At 44.3% G+C, this 22,637-nt stretch overlaps 2 protein-coding genes across 3 annotated transcripts in view; one reads left to right on the top strand and one right to left on the bottom strand.

Moving 5' to 3' along the window:
* Positions 1-3,125, top strand: part of KANK2 (KN motif and ankyrin repeat domains 2) — a 77,530-nt gene extending 74,405 nt beyond the window's left edge. For both annotated transcript variants that reach the window (XM_053370601.1, XM_053370602.1), the window contains exons 13-14: positions 524-622; positions 1,030-3,125. In XM_053370601.1, the coding sequence (XP_053226576.1) occupies positions 524-622; positions 1,030-1,089 (159 nt within the window). In that variant the 3' untranslated portion in view covers positions 1,090-3,125. The remainder of the gene's footprint in view (positions 1-523; positions 623-1,029) is intronic.
* A 6,764-nt stretch (positions 3,126-9,889) lies between these two features.
* The window catches only part of LDLR (low density lipoprotein receptor), a 30,678-nt gene continuing 17,930 nt past the window's right edge, over positions 9,890-22,637 (bottom strand). Inside the window, exons 7-18 of the mRNA XM_053370604.1 lie at positions 21,528-21,647; positions 20,634-20,759; positions 19,381-19,552; positions 18,944-19,171; positions 17,793-17,911; positions 16,541-16,680; positions 16,099-16,240; positions 14,643-14,795; positions 13,800-14,012; positions 13,521-13,598; positions 12,480-12,637; positions 9,890-11,198 (exon numbers count right to left, since the gene is read on the bottom strand). Coding sequence (XP_053226579.1) covers positions 11,160-11,198; positions 12,480-12,637; positions 13,521-13,598; positions 13,800-14,012; positions 14,643-14,795; positions 16,099-16,240; positions 16,541-16,680; positions 17,793-17,911; positions 18,944-19,171; positions 19,381-19,552; positions 20,634-20,759; positions 21,528-21,647 — 1,688 coding nt within the window. The 3' untranslated portion in view covers positions 9,890-11,159. The remainder of the gene's footprint in view (positions 11,199-12,479; positions 12,638-13,520; positions 13,599-13,799; positions 14,013-14,642; positions 14,796-16,098; positions 16,241-16,540; positions 16,681-17,792; positions 17,912-18,943; positions 19,172-19,380; positions 19,553-20,633; positions 20,760-21,527; positions 21,648-22,637) is intronic.

Genomic DNA, 22,637 nt, shown 5'->3' with positions numbered 1-22,637 from the left:
TAGTCTATCAATTTCATAAGCCATTTCTCCTTAGTTGCTAATCCTTTCCACTTCTGAAGCACCCCAAGTTTCATAGACCCCATAATAGATTAGGTAAATGGGCGCTAATAATAGTAATAATAAATTTATTATTTATACCCTACCCATCTGGCTGGGTTTCCCCAGCCACTCTGGGCAGTTCCCAACAGAATATTAAAAACATGATAAAACATCAAACATTAAAAACTTCCTTAAACAGGGCTGCCTTCAGATGTCTTCTAAAAGTCAGGTAGTTGTTTATTTCCTTGACATCTGGTGGGAGGGCGTTCCACAGGGCGGGCGCCACTACCGAAAAGGCCCTCTGCCTGGTTCCTTGTAACTTGGCTTCTTGCAGTGAGGGAACCGCCAGAAGGCCCTTGGCGCTGGACCTCAGTGTCCAGGCTGAACGATGGGGGTGGCGACGCTCCTTCAGGACTACTGGGCCGAGGCTGTTTAGAACTTTAAGGGTCAGCACCAACACTTTGAATTTTCTCTCCTCCTGCAGGATGGCAGCACAGCTCTCTCCATCGCAGTGGAAGCAGGCCAGAATGACATTGCCATCATGCTGTATGCTCATCTGAACTTTGCCAAAGCCTCGTCTCCGGTGAGTTGCCATGTACAGTCAAGGAATCATTGCACCAGCCTTGTAGGGCAGTTGGTCCAGCTCCCTGTTTGAGGCATGATATCCAGCTGATCAGACGCAGAATGGGGGTCTAATGCACTGGGGGTCACCCATGTTAAAATGTGATCTTTCAACTCAGTATTTTTGTGGTGAATGATGTTTTTAGAAAACAAATTTGATGGGCTGGCTGGCTCTGCACAGACTTGTCTACCTGCCGCTTCTGCCGCCCAAATGCTGTGTCTACGTGAGCAGGGAACTTTGCACGAGGGTCAGTTTTGAGTTCAGGGGGCTGTTTCTGGCGAAGGGAAGGGCTGAGGAGCAACACAGGAGGCAAAATGAGATAAGTAGGGCTGTTTAATTAAAGACTAATCATGAAATGCAATTTTTAGGGGATCCCCAAACAGCTGAAAGATGAGAACACAGCATCTATGTCCGGTGATGCTCAGTAACACAAAACGAGGCGGTTTCCTGTCTGTCTACACTTCCCTTTGAAGAAGTACCTGAGAACTTGTCAAGGACTGCAGAACCTAAGCATCCAGTGGTGCATAATGTAAGCATGTAAATCTCCCAAGAAATGCCCTCTGTTCTCGGCCTCCCGCAACCCCTCCCATCAGCTGGGATCTCTCTCATCGGCTACACTCAGTGGACTAATTGGCCTTCCAGGAGAAGGAGCTCCCCCTACAGTTTCTGAGCGGCTACTTTAGCCTGATCAGCTGCAATTCTGCTAGCTATTGAGCCAAAGAGGAAGAATCGGCGAAGGACTTCTGGATACAGCTTCTCGGCCAACTTGGCATGGCTTAAAGGCTTTCCTGCTTTCTAGAGACACGTTTCCCTCTCTGCCCCACTTTCACCCAAGTCCACTGCAGGAGTAAAAGACTCTGCAAGGAGAGAGATGTCTCTTGAGCCTGAGCTGATGAGTTTGGGTAGTCTGGGGTTATGGAGAATCTATAGAGAGACAGTGTGGATGCCACACATAGGCTTCTACAGCGCACTTCTTGAATAATCTTGGGCATCTCTTTGTCTCAGCTCCTTCTCTCATTGTAAAATGGGACTTAATGTATTTTTAAGAGGCCTGCCTAAATCAACTCCACACAGAATCCATTTTCCTTTTCTCTTTTTCAAGACAAGAAATCCATACTTAAACACAACATTACTTGAAATAATTTGAGAAGGCCACACTGTGTGAAACAGAGCCCTGTTTTGAATCAATGTTTCTTCATTTGGTTAGGAGTTTCTACGTGTGTGTGTGTTATTGTAATACAAACAACGTTGCAATGGAACAAAAATGAGTATTTGACACAAAGGTTCGAATGAGTGAATTTTGCAAATTTTGCAAAATGTGAATTCTCACTGAGTTCGGCAACTTGGTAAGGGAGCAATAGTATATTTCCGATGGGTGGGGTAGATGGGATTAGATTTCTCTCCAAAATGATAAGCATTATTTGGCTAGGCTGCAGGCTGTTTCTTCTGCACAAGGAAATGTTGTGGCTGAATGCTGATGGGCCTTTGCACAGCTCCAGTTAAACAGATTTGCACAGGAGATATTCTCCCAGTGAATTGAACCCTTTGCCCAGAGTGCTAATCAGCTCTCCTTGTCAGTTACTTCCTACAATCTGATTTACTGATGTTGGATGACTGGGATCTGAGGAAAATATCTAACTGATATTATTTGCCTAAAAATGTCAAAATAACTCAGTTCTAATTAGGCAAACCCAAAGTTTCCCTCTTTGGGATTGCACGAAGCACCGAATTCATTCATGGATGCTATGCAAGTTGAAAAAGTCCGCTTCGCTTATTAATTATTTGGAGTTTTAATACCAAAATTTATGTCTGTCTCTCCTAACAACCAATGATCAGTAGGGGAGGGGGAAAAGTATAATAATTAAGATAAACCATAGTGGTTTTGGGGGTTTTTTTAAATGCCAATAATTTGAAATAGTAAAAGGGTACAACCTATTTTTATATAAATATATATATATATTAATATACACCAAGAAAACGACTATATAAATTATTTTAGTGCACAGAATTTTTTAAGGAATTCTAGAGGAGACGACGTCCAAAATGTTAAGGTGGGTTGTGACTGGCTGGGCGAAGGACTACTGTCTGAAGCTGCAAATCTGCCAGCCGATATATTTGCACAGTCTCTATTCTGCCTTGTGTAAAAGCCATTAGACACTAGTTGGGCTTGAAAACAGATGTTTATTTGGAGCCAGTTGGCTCTTGTTTTGCTCTGAACGCACAGGCAGTACAAGTCTTTCTTCCTGGCAATGGTTTTCTGTCGCTGCCCCCAAAGCAGACATTTTGAACGGGCAACAGGAGGCTTTAGAAAACTGCATGTCTTTAGGAGTGTGTTTGGAACTTGTACTTGGGCTATCGCCTCGGATAAATGTAATCTCTTTTAGGATTGTCATATGATGATATTTCTACACTTTTAAAGGAAGTTAAGGTCATTTATAGCCATAATAAACATAAAATGATCGGATGTGACTCTTTCTGTTTCTAGCAGTGTTACTGTTAAAGGGGTGTTCCCTTATGTAGGCATGGCCAAACTTGGCCCTCCAGCTGTTTTGGGACTACAACTCCCATGATCCCAAGCTAACAGGACCAATGGTCAGGGATGATGGGAATTGTAGTCCCAAAACAGCTGGAGGGCCAAGTTTGGCCATGCCTGCCTTATAGCAACTTGAGAGAGAAAAATCGGTAATATTGACATAACTTTTTTCCCCTGCACAAAAAGTATGATTTTTCACAGAGGAGCAAGATTAACTCAAGGAAAAACCTGAGTAACCTTTGGTAGGTTGCCAGTCTCAGATCCTTTTGTCCTCGTCTTTATCTACTCAATGAAAGCAGAACACTGCTGAAATTTTAGCATTGATAAAAAGATTCCATATGAATTTGAAACCTTCAATACGTTTATTGAAGTATGGAATGAATGAAGACATTCACACAGAACATTCATAGGGGAACCATAGCTATTTTATAACATCACACTATATGCAAAGTCAGAGCAGTTTCTCTCAAGCTCTTTTGGATGCAAACTTATCAGTTATATCATTAAAATCAGTAAGTTCCAGTTTATCATTTTCTATGCAGAGAATGTTTAGACAACCGATCTTGGGATATTGTTGACCATAGATAATTCTTTAGTCTAGAAAACCATCGTTTGCCAGTACAGTTTGTAAGCTTTAAATGCAGGAACTATCTAAAAAATTGTTTCCACGTTTGGAAAAGCTGTCTGAATTTTCTCCTGGAATATTATTTGATACGTATCTTGGTGGCTGAAATTTTGTCAGAGTGAGCTTGTTTGACGAACTTTACTAAACGGTAAGTAAATGCTTGTGTAATTGTTACACGGCCGTAGACTCATATGTCACCTGTTTAATGTTACTAAGCAACTGGGCTAGAGAGTAAAATCTGCCTGTTTTTAAAATTGTTTTTGGCAAGAGGCTGAGGCTACCCTAGATTATGAGGGTCTGCTCAACCCATACGTAAATCCAGCACTGACCACCAGTGGCATAGCAAGGATTGCCCAGGCCCGTGCAGAGGGGGCAAGGGATGGAGGGAAACTGACAATTTTGTACCCAGGACAACCGACTGTGTCTGTCCCCCCATGCTACACCACTGATGACCAGGGCAACAGGCACATTTTACTCTCATTTTGCTAGTGTAAAAGAGCTGTCAATGTGGCCCCAGTTGCCTGGTGAAGTGTCATGTGGTTTCACCAAAGGCAATGCCACCTCCCGGGTGTGGGACAGAGTAGGTGAAGGTGGCAGCACCAATGGAAAGTGAAATGCCAAAATCCTCTCCCTCCACGTCTCACCTTTCATTCTGTCATTGTTGTGGCTCCCCCAGCAGCATCTTCTTGGCTTGGCACCCAGTGCAGGCAACACGGTCACGCTTCCCTAAATGTGCTGCGGCTGATTATTATTATTAATAATAATAAATTTATTATTTATACCCTGCCCATCTGGCTGGGCTTCCCCAGCCACTCTGGGCAGTTCCCAACAGAATATTAAAAACACAATAAAACATCAGACATTAAAATCTTCCTTAAACAGAGCTGCCTTCAGAGGTTTTCTAAAAGTCAGATAGTTGTTTACAGTGGTGCCTCGCAAGACGAAAATAATCCGTTCCGCGAGTCTCTTCGTCTAGTGGTTTTTTCATCTTGCGAAGCAACCCTATTAGCGGCTTAGCGGATTAGTGCTATTAGCGGTTTAGCGGCTATTAAAGGCTTAGCGGCTAAAAGGCTATTAGCGGCTTAGAAAAAAAGGGTGGGAGCGAAAAAAATCGCAAGACTCGCAAGACGTTTTCGTCTTGCGAAGCAAGCCCATAGGGAAATTCGTCTTGCGAAGCGCATCGAAAAACGGAAAACCCTTTCGTCTAGCGGGTTTTTTGTCTTGCGAGGCATTCGTCTTGCGGGGCACCACTGTATTTGACACCTGATGGGAGTGGGTGCCACTACCAAGAAGGCCTGGTTCCCTATAACCTCACTTCTCGTAGTGAGGGAACCGCCAGAAGGCCCTCGGAGCTGGACCTCAGTGTCCGGGCTGAATGATGGGGGTGGAGACGCTCCTTCAGGTATACAGGACCGAGGCTGTTTAGGGCTTTAAAGGTCAGCACCTTTAAATTTAAGGAAGAGCGGAAAGAAACACTCTCTCCCCCCATCCCCACCCTAACTGTTGTGGAAGAATCTGGGAAGGGAAACAACTTCCCTCATTTAAAAAGCTAACAAGCTTCTAATAGCCACTTTGGGCAATCGGCTTAAGCAGTGATTATGCTCCTGTGGTCTAGGGCTTATGTCTGCTGCAGTGGCGGCTAATCGGCTGCTCTCGAGTCTTAAGGAGCTGGCTCCAGGCTTTGGCAGCGGCTGAATAAAAGTGAATCGGCCCGCTGCGAGCTTTGCATTCTGCCTGCCCGCAGGCAACTTGGCTCTGAAGACTGGGGAACTGGTCTGCTCCCTGAGAGAAGGAAAGCCAGCCTGGACAGGCGAGGCCATTCATCTCTGCAGGGGATAAACGAGGGGCATGCGGCTTTGCTGGCAACTGTGTCCCTCACTGCTGCTCCTTAGCATAGCTCTCAAAAGCCCTTCCAGGAAGCTGTTCTGTGCAGAAGTCAGGAGACAAGCAGTGTGCCAGCCCGCCTGATGGCAAGACGACCTGCAAATATTTTTTGTGTGGCAGCAGTACAAGTTTCTGGGTGGGGTAAGTGTATAGCCAAGAAAGCCCTTTTTTAAAAAAAGAAATCAGAGGGTACTGTGGCATCATCCCCTATTCTTTCAATTTACTGATCGATATCCAAAGAAATACAAAAATACATACCCATCACCAAGTATCGTTTTATAATATACTGAGACAACTATTTAGTCTATAAGAAAACAGTCAGAAGGAAGAAAAGACAAGGAGAAACCTAACGAAAGAGAAAAAAATGAAGAAAGAAAGAAAAAATCTAAGATACAGAAGAAAGAATAATAATAAAAGGACTTCTCTAGCCTGCAGCTATATATGGTATTCATTCCTTAAGATCCAACCATTCTATCATCTATAAACCATTATTTTTTCAGTATTCAAATCCAGATGATGGGCAGAGTTAGAGGCAAAAGTGGGTGGGGACACCACTCCCATTTTTAAATGATCATAAACATTTGCCCCTTCCTCCCAGGGCCCAAACCTTTGGGGAGATACTTTATTGAAAAGCATTCTGAAAGTGCACTGGATCACAAATTGGGGTGGCAACAAACGAGCAACCCCACCCTCAATAACACTACAACGGCAGCTTTCACACTGGCTAAGAAAGAACAAACGAGATATTTTCAGTGTATTTAAATATTTATTAAACATATTCACGATCTGGGGAAAGAACCACCCCCCCAAAGGAGTTTCATCAAGGAACAGAGAAGAAAACGTTTTATAAAATGTAACTTAGTGCAGCTGCAAGGACACAACCTCTCAATAGCCAGGTTCCCAAAACTTGTGTAAGAAAACCAGGTTCTCCCAGATGGTTTCTGGGGGTAGAAGTGAACTAGGGGCTATAGATGCATTTTGGTTTATTGAATCACGTTTTCCCGATTGTAATGCTAGCACTTCTGTCCCTTTTGCTCACGTTCCTTTCACAATGCTGTACCTGCTGCGTTCAAGAACTGTGGCCTTTTTACCAATATACCAAATTTCATTCACACCACTGGGTGTGACACACTGAATGTCAACGGACAATGTCACTCCTACACATGAATGCTTCTGTTCCTCAATTCACCCATGAAAATGGTTGGAAAGAATTGTATGCTGGCCTAACTACCCCAAATCTCCTCTCTTTAACACCTCTGATTTTCTAAGTTGTTGGGGTTGCGGATGGATGCCCCTCAGAAGTGATTAACACAGAAATAGGCACTAAACTTATTTAGTACTTATTTAGGGGACTACACGCTGCTAGACTTCCAGAAGTGTCCTTTACATTGTGTGAAAGCTCAGCTATAATACATAACAGCCAGGGAAATGGAATAAACTGCTATGTGAATGCAGCCTTAAGACAGCTTCCCCCTGCTGTCCAGGGACTTGCAGCATCTCATGTTGGCATCTAGAAAACTGAAACATGGATTGCTGTTCTTCACTATGCAGAAGCAGAATCTCAGGTGAGCTATTAAAGGGACTTTGCCTGGATTGTTTGCCTAGCCCAGCAAGGACTAAGCAGCGACTTATGCAAGCATGAAGCAGGGGTTCTGCACCAAGGGGGAGAGGATCCTGCTGTTCCCTGAGCTCCAGGTTGCACTATTCTCTCCCCCCACTTCTGTCCTTACAGAATTAAAAAGGTAAAGGACCCTTGGATGGATAAGTCCAGTCAAAGGCGACTATGGGGTGCAGCACTCATCTCGCTTTCAGGCCGAGGGAGCCGGTGTTTGTCCACAGACAGCTTTCCAGGTCCTGCGGCCAGCATGACTAAACCACTTCTGGGACACTGTGACGGAAGCCAGAGCACACGGAAATGCTATTTACCTTCCCGCCGGAGTGGTACCTATTTATCTACTTGCACTGGCGTGCTTTCGAACTGCTAGGTTGGCAGGAGCTGGGACAGAGCAACGGGAGCTCACCCCGTCACAGGGATTCAAAGCGCCAACCTTCCGATCGGCAAGCCCAAGAGGCTCAGTGGTTCAGACCACAGCGCCACCTTCATTACAATTACACAATGCAAGGTGTACTGAGCTTCTAGCACAAACATCCTGAAGCTCAGGGAACATTTTTGACTTCATCAAATGCAGCTCAATTGTGATATACAGCTGTGGGTTCTCCTACGGTGGTTTTACCTATGCAAACGGCCCCACCAAGGAACCTGCTTGCCCCCTCAACCCTGCAGAGCCTAACAGCTTTGTATGCAGGGGAGCACTGGACCAAAGGACCAGAGGCACAGCTTGTCATTTCTTTCTCAAAATCCCCAACTGCTTTTGTTCAAAGTAGCACCATTACTGCCCATTGTCTAGGAAAGTTGCTTCCTACTTTGGAATTTTCAAGGCAACCAGAAGCAGAAAAGGACCTACTGAATGGTGCTCAGGTCTGGGCCACTGCTTTGACAAGATTCAGGCACTAAGCAAGAAGTTTCAGAGCTCTTCCCATTTCTGTGATCTGTTGCTCTTTGATTTAAAAAGACAAAAGTATGAGCAAGACATTAAAGCAGCCATTAACAACCCAAAGGAAGTTGAGGACTCTTCATGAGCAAGACAAATGAAAGGCACTCTTATTTGACAGCAGGGCAAATACACAGACTGACAGTGCTTTGTTATTTTCCCTTCTCAAAGTAAAACATACCCTTAAGGGGTTTTTTTGGGGGGGTGTTCCCCTATACTACATCTTACTTCTACAAAAATCTATTCAGTGCTCATTTTAAGGCCCAAAATTATTACAGCCAATGACATTAACACAATAAACCATTGGGGCAGTCAGTTCTGCAAAGCTGAGCATTTCATAGACATTTAGGCCATTGACACTTTTCTTTACAAATGAACACACACAATTCTATCAACCGGCTTGTGCTTTTAAAAATTCGACTGCTCCATGCAAGGTGGCTGACGTGATATAGACATGAGCATCATTCACAATGCAATAGTGAAGGAGAAGGGGATGCAGCAAATGACAAAGTCCTCTCCAACTGCAATCGACCCATGCCGAATCAGCAAAAAACATGCTGCATGCCTGAAAGGGGTGGGGGCAGGGGGGGTGATAAAAATCAGGCTGTACCTAACTGGCAAGATTTGCAGACAGTGATGGGAAATATGCCCCCACCACATTAAATAAGCGAATAAATATTGCAAAAGTTAATCCCCTTTTTGGCTGCAGTCCCCCCCCCCAAAAAAAAAACATTTGGGCACTGCTGCTGAAAGCACCAGTAAGAGCAGCGATCAAGTACAATTCGCTCAAAGCATCTATGCAGTTGTGGAGATACGAAAAGCTTAATGGAGCAGTGGTTTGCTTGGAGTGAAACAAAACCACAGTCCCTGGTTCAGACACCCATGTTCATGGCAAACTGCAAAGGTTTGGTTCACTATGACATGCAAAACTCAGCCCCCACGTTCAGTCCCGCTTACTTCAGATTGGGACCGAACTTTAGCTGATCACGGCTGGCTCTCCACCACCATATGCACCCATAACTGCAGAGAATCGGGGAATACCCCAACAGAGAGAGATGGGATGAGGGAATAAAGCCCAATCATCAACAACCATAAGAAAATAAACTTATAAATAAATAAGTCATGTATTTTATGAACATTATGTACATACAGAATGCAACGTTTTGTGCAAAGGAAATATATATCTCAAACATTATACATCATTTACATGCTCCACAATCAGAGGAAGTGGTCGGAATCTTTCACAGCTTCAGGTCAAAGGGGTTTTGAGTGCTTTTCCTTGGTATGTAGTGTGCTGTCCCCTCCGTCAAAGGAAGGGAACTAGATGTGTCAGGCCAAGAAAATAAAGTTGCCATTTGTTAATCCTAGGATAGAGGGGGTAAGCGGGTATTTTCTGCTTGTTCGTTACTGAATTTGGGACGGACTGGAGCTGCGGCAGACATTTGGAATTTACACTGATTCTACTTCCTTGAAAATGTAAAGATCATTTGGTGAACGGTAGCCAAAGAACACACCACGAGCTCAAATTCAGCCCACCTTAGAACATGTGGCAACCTGGCGCTTCCATTCACAAAAGCTTAAAAAGCATCACATGCAATATATATATATATATATATATATATACATATATATATATATATATATATATTTCAACTAAGGTGCAGAATCAGAGTTTAGTGCAACTCTAGAAGGGGGCTGGGAGTCCCATTTGGCATTTGCCTTAATTAAGAAGCCCTCCGTTAGTAAGAGAAGGGATAACAGTATACAAAATAAGGCAAAGCTAAGGACAGGAAATTTGTAAAAAATATACCTGGCATAGAGAGATGCAGTGATAAGGCAACTGTAAACCTGTGACGAAGGTAGAAGACACAGGAGAATGGCTTCAATTCCTGCTTTCTTGGCCAGCACAATCTATTGCCCTTTGTCCACCTGCCGAAAGGCACAAAACGGACCAGCACCGAGCAAAACACAACAACTCCCTTTTTCCCTCCCCAAAGTCAGCCTGCTTGTCTCATTGGTTCAGTTCTTCCCCCCTCTCTCACCCTCCTGGCAACACGTGACAAGAGAGCCAAAAGAAAGGAATCAAGTGCAAATACAGAAAATGCAAGGTTACAAAGCTACACAGGTCGCAAAGAGAAACGAGAAGAAATCAAACGAAAGGGGCAGGGGAAGCCTGAGAGAGATCTAGCAGCTCAGGGCCCACAGAGGGATCCAGGACACCTCCGTGTTTTCCTTCCTTTCTTTGGACGTTAAGAGGGCAGAAGTCACTGTTTCTTCTTTGCGGCACGGATGGCAAAATCCACTCTTTAAAATTTTCTCCAGTCTAGCTTGGGAGAAAGGGGCCCAGAGGCTCACAAACGCAAGGCGAGTTCTCAGCAAAGGCTCATGTTCCCGATTCCCTTCCAAGCTTGCTTCATGCCTGCCTGTCAGGCCTTTGGAGAGAAAAGGGCCAGGCACAACGGTCAGCTTGTGAAGAGGACCCCGAGACACCCAGGTGTGCACCCAGAGAACAGCCACTGCCTTTGTCAAGTTACCGTCCTTCACGTGCGTGAAAAAATAGTAATAAGTGACCCTGCCCAGATTAAAAATGAGACTCAGAGGACAGCAGACGTATCAGTGCCGTGGCAGCACTGGATACAACAATAAATATATCGAAACATAAAAACTCAACAAAGTGGCCCTGGTTCGTCTGCTCTGTCCTGTAAAGACAGTTGCTGACCGACGTACAGTTTCTTCCTTTTAAAAAAGGGAAAGGTGAGGGGCTGAGGAAGGGAAAGGTCCATCGAGTCACTGGGGAAGTGGCGTCAGACGGCTGAGAGACAACGGAAGCCAGGGCATGCGTGATCTCCCAGAAAAGCAGCAGCAAAAGTCTGGAGAGAGGCACTTGGAGGCGTTGAGGTGGGCTCACGCTGTGGTGTCGTCTTCCAGGCTGACCATTTGTCTCTGTTGGGGAAGAGAGATTGGAAAGGAAGTTACTCAAAGGGTTTAGCTAGGTGGAACAACCATAGAAGCCAAAATGTCCCAATTAGGGATAAAAAGTGAGCCTGCCAGCCGATTGAGGAGAGAAACAGAAACCAACCTACTCAAGAAGACAGCGTTCAGTGTTTTGCGGTCTCTCAAAAGAGTCATCTTGTAGTAAGGTTAAAGCTTACTGGGAAATGATATACAGACGTACCTTGGAAGTCAATCGGAATCCGTTCCGGACATCTGTTTGACTTCCAGAATGTTTGGGAACAAAGGCGCGGCTTCTGATTGGCTGCAGGAAGCTCCTGCAGCCAATCGGAACCAGCGGAAGTCATGCCGGACTTTCGAGTTCCAAATAAAATTCGAAAACCGGAACAATCCCTTCCAGTTTCCAATCGGGAGCCAAAACGTTCAGCAACTAAGCCGTTTGATTTCTAAGGTATGACTGTACAATGAATTGAAAAGAATGTTCAAAATAACTTTTATAAAAAAAAACAACCAGAAACAACTGTTGGGAGTTATAGGGACAGAACTACCTAAATTGTATAGAAATGTATTTATGTATGCTACTACAGCAGCAAGAATGCTACTTGCTTGAAAGTGGAAAAAAGCAGAAGTCCCAGTAAAGGAAGAATGGATACAAAAACTTATGGAATATGCAGAAATGGCGAAACTTACCAGAAGACTAAGAAATCAAGATAAAAAAATCTTTTTATAAAAGAATGGAAATGGCTTATTGAATATTTACAGATAAATTGTAAACAGATAAAAGCATTAGAAGGATTATTGTAATAACCTGCAGTTTCTTAAGAGTGTATATTTACAGTAGATAATTAAACAAGCAATTTAAATGAATTTGGATATGCAGAAGGTATTTTTAAAAATAAATTTAAGGAACTGCAGAAAGAAGAAGGAAGTCAAACTCTGAAATGTTAAGTTGATTGTAAAACTAATGAAATGTATAAACTTGAAAAGTAGAAATAGTTTTTAAAAAGAGCAGGGGGGGGGGGAAGAGTCATCTTGCTGGACCCTGAAAATTCACATTATGGATTTGTACAAACAATGAGCATGTCCTTGTGCTGCTTTTGCACAAGGCCTTTCCTGAAGGGCACTGTTCTTCCATGTGCACCATGTTACCGCAGGAAGGAATGGGGGCAGGATGAGAATGACTTGGGACCCCCACTAAAATCAAAGAACACAAAGCACCCACCAGCAGTACAGAAAACTGCAAAGTTCCCACCATTCTGAATGTCAGCTTACCGATGGGTAGGTGTACCCCTCCTGTCTCCGACAGATGTGAACCTCGTCCTCCGTCGTTTTCTGATAGACAGGGTTGTCAAAATTGATGCTGTTGATGTTCCTCAGGCGCCAGTTCTTCCAAACAAGGAAACCCCCAAAGGAGATTAAACAAATCAGCACTGAAAAAAAGAAATCCCAGAAGGCAGGACGTTATTTTAAACCAACCTCTCCTAACTGCTCGGGAGACCACTGGGGACGATGGTGAATATAGGCCTGTATCCCAAGAGGCTTACAATCTAAGTACGCTATACCGTATACACACACCTGAGAAATTAAGGAAATTAATGAATAAAATATGCACCGTGACTTATTTGCTACACCAATACAGTCACACCTCAGGTTACAGCTGCTTCAGGTAACATTTTTTCGGGTTGCAGACTGCCAAAACCCGGAAGTACCGGAACAGGTTATTTCTGGGTTTCGGCGGTCACGCATGCGCAGAAGCCCTAAATCGCGCTTTGCACATGTGCAGAAGCACCAAATTGCAACCCGTGCATGCGCAGACATGGGTTGCGAACGTGCATCCCGCATGGATCAGGTTCGCAACCTGAGTGTCCACTGTATTATATTTAGTTCAAGAGTATCCTGAGAAGGACTACTGATTTGGGCTTCTGCCTTGCCCACAACGATTATTATTCATTATTATTCTTGTTACTATTACGATTACTATTACACTGATTGATTGAATTTATATACCACCCTATGGCAGGGTTCACAGAATAAAAACAAGATATAAAACCACAAAATTAAAGATAAAAATAAAAACAGCAACCCAATACCTTCCCCCGACACACACACACAAAAACACATTTTAAATCTGAAGAAGTGTGCATGCACATGAAAGCTTATACCAAGAACAAACTTAGTTGGTCTCTAAGGTGCTACTGGATAATTGTTTTGATTTTTTAATATGTTTTGACATTTTAAAAGGGTATAGGATGTAAATCAGATCAACCCAAGGCCTGGTTAAAAAGGAACGCTTTTGCCTGGCGAGGAACTTACCCAGTGGTAGGACAATTGAGAGCGCTGGGGGACCCCCTTGCCTTGCCCCGTCCGTTTCAGCAGCAATTCCGTTTCGCGCTGGGGAATAGAGGAAACTTAAAATTAAGCCCTCTCCAGTCTGGAATATTGCTAAAGATGCAGAGGGGAAGGAAGGGGCAACAGGAGAGGAGGAGGAGGAGAACTTGCACCCAACTTAAGTTTTCCTATGTGCACACCACTTTGCACTTAGGTGCAAAGGAGCCTTAACAAGAGTGTCACACACTCGGTGTAAGCGCTTACCTTGCTGCGACAGGGTGACCATCGGAGGCGTGGTACGCTCAGAGATGCCTGGGATGAGTTTGCTCAGAACGGTGGGGGCAGCGGCAGGCAGGCGTTCAGTTTCATGCCTGGGGGCACCGGTTGTGGCGAGCAACCGGCCCAAAGGTGTGGTTCTCGAGGGAGGCTGCCGAGTTGTTGTGGCAGCAACGGAAGCAGAAGCCTCGGGAACAGTGTCTGGGTGGCGGAGACAACAACATATCAATTATCTCTCCAAATAAACACTTTTGCAGTCGCACCTTGGATCCCAAACGCCCTGGAACTTGGGACGTTTTGGCTCTTGAATGCCGCAAACCCGGAAGAGATTGTTCCAGTTTGTGAATGTTCTTTTGGAACCCGGAGCTCCCGGCAGCCAATCAGAAGCTGCGATTTAGTTTTTGAACATTTTGGAAGTTTAATGGACTTCCAGAAAGGATTCCGTTTGACTTCCAAGGTACGACTATGCTCGTTTTGTGGAAAAGGGGGTACAGTCGTACCTTAAATATGCTTCAGGTCGAGTGTTTTCAGGTTACGCTCCGCAGCGACCCGGAAGTAATGGAATGCGTTACTTCCAGGTTTCGCCGCTCGCGCAGACGCTCAAAATGGCGTCACGTGCATGCGCAAAAGCAAAGAATTGCGACGACGCAGGCTGCGTTCGCTTCAGGATGTGAATGGGGCTCCAGAACGGATGCTGTTCACATCCAGAGGCACCACTGTAGTCTCTCTCTCTCTCTCTCTCTCTCACACACACACACACACACACAGATTGAGTTTGTACCCCAGCTGCTCACTGCACAAAGGCTCGCTTCACCCATTTTGCCTGCTTACCTCTGCTGCAACTTCTCATGTCTGCGGCCAGGTGCATGCCATCAGGACAGGCACAGGTGTACTTGGCGGAGTGAGCAGTGATTTGCGGGGCAGGGAGACAGAGGTATTGGCAGCCTCCATTGGGAGTTCCGTTCTTCTCACACCAGTTGACACCTGTTAAAAGGGGGGGGGGAAGAAGTTGTACAAAGGAGACTCAGGATGGCACAAGTGCCTACGCAAGTCTTCACCTTCACGAACAAGGGGAGCCAGAGGTTATCCTCACTGAATGGCATCTCAGATTGTCAGGCAGCAGGGGAACCAACCCCCCACGGCTGGTGGTCAGGAATGGAGAAGACAAGGAAAAGTCCTTACCATCTGCTTTTATTCAATATAACCTTGATCAAAACCTTGATTTAAAAATGCCCTAGAACTTTCAGATATATATAATGTCAGGGTGCCCTCAACAACTAGTGAAACACAGATGGGGCAGATATTCAGCCTCCATAATCATTTTTTTAAAAGCATGAAAACACAGAGAGGGGCTTGTGAACGCAGCTTCTTGGAATGGCATTGGTCATTGCTACGGGTGCTGCTAGGTGCCCTCTGCCTTTGAGCTCTTTGCTCTCCTACTTTCAAGGCACGCCGTGTTCTAGGAGAGGAGGGGTCTGGAATGCTTTCTAAAGACAGTGAGTCCATCAGCTGTCGCTCCCCTAGTGCTGCTTCTTCCTCCTCCTCCTCCTCCTCCTCTCCCTTTATTTCCCAGCTTTCCCCCTCATCTGCCTCTGAGCCGCGACCTCACTCAAACCCCTGCTGTAATTCTGAACTGTCCCCTTCTCTGGAAGGGTCAGGCTGGGGAGGCGGCCTCCACCGGTCCTCCTCTGCCCAGTCCGTGACACAAACACTGCACCTTCCCACCCAGTGGGAGTCCTCCAAGACAGAGCAAAAACCACCACTGCTAATAGTGATGGGGCGGAAGCTGTCTAAAGCAGCGGTTCTCAACCTGTGGGTCCCCAGATGTTGTTGGACTACAACTCCCATCATCCCTGAACTCTGGCCTTGCTAGCTAGGGGTGATGGGAGTTGTAGTCCAACATCATCTGGGGACCCACGGGTTGAGAAAGGCCGGTCTAAAGGGCTCTCCTTTTTGGCAGATGAGCAGAGATGGAGTGAAGCTGGCCAAGGGCTGGAGGTAGATGCTGCCTCCCAGAAAGGAATTGAGAAAGACCACTTAAATAGCCCTGTCTTCTGCAGGAAGTGGAAGAAAAAGCCTGTAAATGGCTGTTCTCCTCTCCTGCAGGAAAATAAGGGGTTTCCCTGGCGGCAGAGTGCCGAGTGCTAAACTGCTTATCGTCGGCACAAGCGCTGCCCTCACCTGACAGCCCAAAAAGCACAAGGCAAAAAAAAAAAAAAGGTCGGGGAAGAGAGAGAAAAAACGCATTTAGGGGTGCAACAGCAGGAAGGCGGTCATGATCAAATACCTTTGGGCTGCCGTACAGAATGAAACAACGTCAGATCCTGGGGTGAATACAGGTCCCCTGCCACCTTGACGATATCGGAGCCGGTCAGGCGGTTGGCACTGAAAATGGCTTCATTCATGACATCTGTCCAGAACACTTTATCCTGGGTGAAGATTCAGTGATTTGTTTTTAAATGGATTTTTTTTGGTTTTCAACAGTAACACTGTGAACATAACCCCCAACCTTCCCCCCCCCACAAAGCAACACATGGGTAACATATTATTGGCTTGCCAACTCAAAAAGTAACACTAAGATACATGCACAATAGGTTTACAGATTAATTAGTCCTCTCCATAGAGATGCATGTGCTATAGGGAGTTGGAGTAACTGTGCTGCCTTATTGATGTGATCAATAAACAAAGACCACATGTCTAAAATGAGGCCATTTCTGAATCTGCCTCACCTCAAAGACTGTGATGGCAAAAGGATGAGCCAGCTTGTCCTCATTCACAAGGATGGTCTTTCTGTTTCTCCCATTCACATCTATGCTGGAGATGGAGTGGAGCTTTGAGTCTACCCAGTAGAGGCGCTGGTTGGCCAGATCTAAAGGCAGAAGGTGTCAGAAGTGTCACATGACCAGAGGAACACACCCTTCCATTCATATGAAAGGGAGCAAGCCAAGCATAAAGGTAGTTCAGAACAGAGAACAAGACACACTGGCCAAGAGACGTTGTAAGTTAGCGCTGCATCCCCAAACACCTTTGATACTTGCAACAAACTACAGCATACAGCTTTCAGATGAGAAGGGTTCCCTCCAAATCAGACTGCTCTGCTTTACTTAGACCCAAGGGCCAACCCATTCCTAAGAAGGTGCTCTTGGCTTTTGGTCCACTGGATTTCAGAAACATTTTATCCTAACAATTTCTCAAGAGCGCTTTTGGTTACTTGCCATTGTTCAGAACTCTGCCCCTCAAAAGCCAGGCCTACAAGGGGAAAACGGGTGATTATCTGCGCTCAAAAACCTAACTGATCACCTTTATGACCTTTACTTTTAACAACTATATACAGTGGTACCTCAGGTTAAGAACTTAATTCATTCTGGAGGTCCGTTATTAACCTGAAACTGTTCTTAACCTGAAGCACCATTTTAGCTAATGGGGCTCCTGCTGCCGCCACCACGCAATTTCTGTTCTCATCCTGAAGCAAAGTTCTTAACCTGAGGTACTATTTCTGGGTTAGCGGAGTCTGTAACCTGAAGCGTCTGTAACCTGAGGTACCACTGTACTTAAAGGGAAATTCTCACTGCACCTTTTCTCCTCGTGCATGACCCCAAAAAAAGTTTGTGAATCCAAGTCAGGAGCTTAGGATCGGAGGTTGCTCTGACCAGCCCCCAGCCCCGCCCCCCCGCCCGGTCCTCGTAAATATGCTAAGCCTTGCCTGGCCCTTGTGTTTGTCAATGCACTCCCTGACTCCATCACTACAACTGAATCAGGGAGGATGACAGCACCGCCTAGCAGTGGGATGCTAATCGAGCCGCAAATGTGTTGCCTAAGAGAGCGAACTTTGTAGCAGCACAGAAGCAGGAAGAGTGAGATCAGTCTCAAACAAGCCCACATTTGAACGAAAAAGCAAGTCCCTTTGGATCAGAAGTCAACAGCCCCGTCTTCCTCTAGCCTGCTCTTGTTATTGTCTTCCCTGAGCTAGGCAGAGCTTACCTAGAGTTATTCCGTTAGGCCAAAGAATGCCTTCTTTCACCAGGGGAAAACTGTCCACCCCATTCAGACCACTTTTGGCAATTTTCGCAGACGTGCCCCAGTCAGCCCAGTACATAAACCTAACATGAGGAGAAGGGAGAAACAAACACAATTTAAGCCAAGTCTCGCAGAGCAACATTGTCCTTGGGGGAGTTGACCCTAAGCCCTTTCTCCTCAATGGACAGCACGCCTGGCAAAGTCCCCCCCCTTTTTATACAAATTTATTTGGTTTTTCAAATTAACATTATACAGAGATATATCAAACATAATAAAAACAAGATTCCTAGGACTCTTCTGGACTTCCATCTTCCCCTTTGTGGGCTCTGTTATTAATCATTTCCTCCCGCATCTTTTATAATACTCCAAATCCTTTACCTCTTCCATTATGTCCATAATTCACCCTTATAAACTACGTGTTATTCCAATCCTACAAACGATTTTAACTGTTTACAATGGTCGATAAGTTATAAATTTCCCCCATTCCTTATTAAAATTTTGGTGTTCCCGATTTCTAACTCTTCCAGTCATTTAAGCCATTTCAGCATAGTCTATCAACTTCATCTGCCATTCTTCTCTGGTAGGGACTTTATCTTCTTTCCATCTCTGGGCACTATTCTTTTAAAGTCAACATTGCCCTAAAACGCTGTCAGATCCACTGAGCTATCTTTGTATAGTCAGACCACTGGCCCATCCAGTTCGGCGCTGTCTGTGTTAGGCATGGAGACCTGGGGAGTACTCCAGATATTATTGGATTCCCCAAATCTCATCAGCCCCAGACAGCATGGCTAAGAACCAAAGAGCATGGGAGTTGTAGACTTGTAACATCTGCAGAGCCAAAGGTTTGCCATCCTTTCTCTAAAACCTTGGGCAGTGAAAACAGGAGTCTTTTCTCAGCCTAATCTGGAGATGCCAAGGATTGGATCTGGGATTTTTTGCATGCAAAGAACGTACATTGACCATTCCCCCTTACTAATCGACTGCTGAGGTCCCATCTCAAAGGTCAGCCTCATTCACACATATCTTTTGCCTCTCGCTAGGGCATGTCCCTAGAAACAAGAGCCCAGTTCCTCAACAGACTGGCAAACCCCCGCAGCATTTAAGGCAGAACATACCCGTGGACGGGATCCACCACGATGGCACACGGCTTGGCGTCAACTTCCTTGATCAGGGTCCTCCTCCTCAAGCCTTCACTGCTGGCCACGGAGATTGTGCCCAGGGCAGAGTCAGCCCAGTAGATGTTGCTGTGCACCCAGTCCACAGCGAGACCATCTGGGTATTTGATCCCGCTGTCAATCACGGTGGCATGGTGAGAGTGGTTGTCTGCTTTGTCTATTGGAGTGCTGGAGGCATCACAAAGAAACAAAGAAGCCCCATTGAAATGAAGGAAGGAGAGAGAGGGGGCCATACTTCATACTTGCAGGACTGGTTTTCTCTAAGTAGTAGTGGTTGTATTTTGGATCACATCTGTGCCCAGATGCGATTTAAAACACAAGTACTACTGAGCCCTGCCAGTTCCAGTCCACAGTGCACACATTTCATCTGTTTTTACCTGTATATTTTTTTCTGAGAGCTGTCAGACCAGTAGAGTTTGTTGTTGGCTATTTCCATATCTAAAGCCACCGCGTTTTTGAGACGGGGGATGAGGCTGCTGTACTCGCTGCGGTCGAGAGTCATCTTCCTGACCTCATGCCGATTGGTGAAGAAGAGATATGCAATGGTGCCTGGGGAAAGGAGCAAGAAAAGGGATATTGGGAACTCTGTGGCTTTTAAACCTGCTCTCTCAGCTTCCAGAAAGCAACTAAGCAGATCAAAAGGTCTCCGGGAAGAATTATTACAATTCAGTAAGTGGATTTTCCCAGCGTCCAAAGTTCACTAATAGTTGTTTACTACACATTCCAATTGTCCATGGACTCAAGTCATTTCACAAGTCAGGGTGGATAAAGATTGTTTTTTTATTGGATTTTTAAAAATTTAAATCAGATTTTTTTAAAAATTTAAATTGGATTTTTAAAATAAAATGCTTTCGGAGGAAAAATCTTTCTAAAGATAGTTTTCTATTTAAGTTACATTATAGTCCAAAGGCTATTCATCAGGAAATTAGGATTTGTTTTAAGGTTTTGATGTGTGCTAAAACTAGTCTAAGGTGTTTTTTTAAAAAAAATATGTTTAACTACATCAGTTAACAAACATGGATACATACGCTATAATGTTACTGTTTTAGTTAAATAAACTGTATAAATTGTTATTAAGAAATTGATTGTTTTTCTCCTGCCAATAAAGTACAGCATAAAAGTTGTCCAAATATAAACAGTTAACTTATAAAACCTCACAATAATTTCATAATTATCTGTCTATGTATTTATACTAGTATAACCAAATCAGTAGTTTTTGATATAACTGTAAAAACTACTCTGAAAATGTATTATTTAAAAAATGAAACCTTCATCTGGTTGTAAATATTAATATTATACCAGCAAGAATGTCTTTCTGTAAAAATTTGATTTAAATCAAGTCTTACTGACTAGTGATTTAAATCGATTTGATTTAAATCAAACCCACCTTGTCACAAGTTTAAAAAAGCATCTTATACTATAATGGACCTAATAAAAAGGAAGGGGGGAGGAAAGTAAGTAAATTTGGGTCCCCAAAATTACATTAAAAAGGAAGGAACTGCAAAAACAAGATTCTGGGGCTGGATGTACTCCCAGGTGAAGGACGGCTCCTGCAGGTACCTTAACTTTTTTGCCACCACCCTGCAATGGTTACAGTAATACTCTAGTGTAGAACACGCCCAAGACTTACCAATGGCTTTGCAGGCCTTCGTGGTAGGGTCAATCTGATAGCCTTCATTACATTCACACTTATAGCTTCCTTTCAAGTTCACACAGATTTGGCTACAGGTATCAGGGTTGAGACACTCATCGATATCTAGGAAAACCAAGAGGATGATACTCATCGCCTGAAGTCGGTAACGTACTACAATACATTTGGTCTCCCAAACAAAGAGGAGTAGGAAGTATCCCATAATGGTCTTGGGCTTTGAACTACTCAAGATTTTTTCCACAGTGGCCACCACAAGAAGCATCAGCCTACAGTTCCATGACCAGGTCTATGGGGTTCAACTGTCGAGGCACAAAAAAAACATTTTATAGAATAGCTTGGGGGGTCAAGTGACCGAGTTTGTTGCATATGTGTAAGGGGAGAAAGGCACATCCGACTGTATCTTGCCTGCCTTTTTCTTACAGAGATAGGACAACGCAAGGCTTTGCCAACGGCATGTTCATCTACAACTTCAGAAGCCACAATCGCAGACATCCTTTCGGAAAGGCCAAATTTTTCAACCTGGGACTGTGGCCTCAGCTGGATGGACTTGGCCAGATCACCAATACTTGCTTTTCCCAAAGAAAACATATCATGAGAAACACCATGACCTCCCTGACTCCCATTAACTTTCAACCAGATATGAATTACCGTATTTTTCCGTGTATAAGATGCCCCCAAGTATAAGACACGCCCTATTTGGGGGGACTCCAAATTAAGAAAACACTCCTCAGCACTACCCGTGTATAAGACGAGCCCCAATTTTAAACCTAATTTTTGGTTAAAAAAACCCTAGTCTTATACACGGAAAAATACAGTAATTAGAGGTGCATTAAAAAGCTGTTGTGGAAAGAGGAAGAAAACTTTCCCATTTACCTTCACATTTTCTTTGGTTAATCAGCTGGAATCCTTCAGGGCATAAACACTCGTACCCAATTTTGAGATCGTTGCATATGTGGGAGCAACCACCCTTATTATCCAAACATTCATTTGTTCCTGGAAGGGGATAACAAAGAGCATATAATGATGCTATTCTTAGAGAATGAATGAATGAATGAATCTTTATTTGCGTCAGCCATCTGCCATAGCAATAAAACAACAATACAATATACAAAGAATAGAAATAAAAAGTCAATGATTATAAAATACATTTTGGGGTTTTGAATCAATAGTCAAATACTGGATCTTATTCTGATTGCCCCAGCTAAAAACCTTGCAGCCTTTGCTATCATCTGCTCATCTTGATCTGCCAAGAGAAAGGACACAGTGGCAGTGGCTGGGTGACCCAGAATGGACAATAAAAGAGGGGTGATAATCTCATTCCTCAAGTCTTTATAAAGAGTGCAAGCCAGAAGGGTATGCGCCACCGATTCAGGACTGCCATCTCCACAGGGACATAAGCGTTTTTCGTGTAGAATCTGTTGGTATCGTCCCTCTAATATTCTTAGAGAAATTGCTTACAGTCCTAACGAGACTTGTATAAAAAAAAGAATATTGACACCCCCCAAAAAAAAAAAGATTAATCAAAGAATGGCATTTACGCAAAGGCCTCCCATCAGTGAGCATTTATGCTGGGTTAGGTAGGGTGGACCTTGTATACTGCAAGAACTTCAAGTTATTACGAATCCAAATATATATATATATGGATTATTAAACAAATATATTGATTGATATTATTGTTTCTAATTTGTTTTTTTTAAACCATTGTACTCAGTTGATCACATGAGATGTTGTGAATCACTTTGGGCACAATTTTGTGGAAAAGTGGCGTGCAAATAAACACACGACGATAAGTGTCAAAGACCAATGAAGAAGATTGCATTGCAAATTTTGCTTCTGCCATGAGCTTGCCGGCGGTGGATGGGGAAAGCCATCACATCTAAAATACAGGGCTTGTAACAGGCTTGTGGTGAGGATTTCTGGCGCGAAGCACGTACATTTTTCTATCGCGTCCACATTTTCAGGGACCTGCACCTCCGTGCTCAG

This window comes from Podarcis raffonei, chromosome 17 (genome assembly GCF_027172205.1).
Source record: "Podarcis raffonei isolate rPodRaf1 chromosome 17, rPodRaf1.pri, whole genome shotgun sequence".
Lineage (NCBI taxonomy): Eukaryota > Metazoa > Chordata > Lepidosauria > Squamata > Lacertidae > Podarcis > Podarcis raffonei.
Note: the sequence above shows the minus strand (reverse complement) of the source record. Positions and strands in the feature narration are given on the sequence as shown.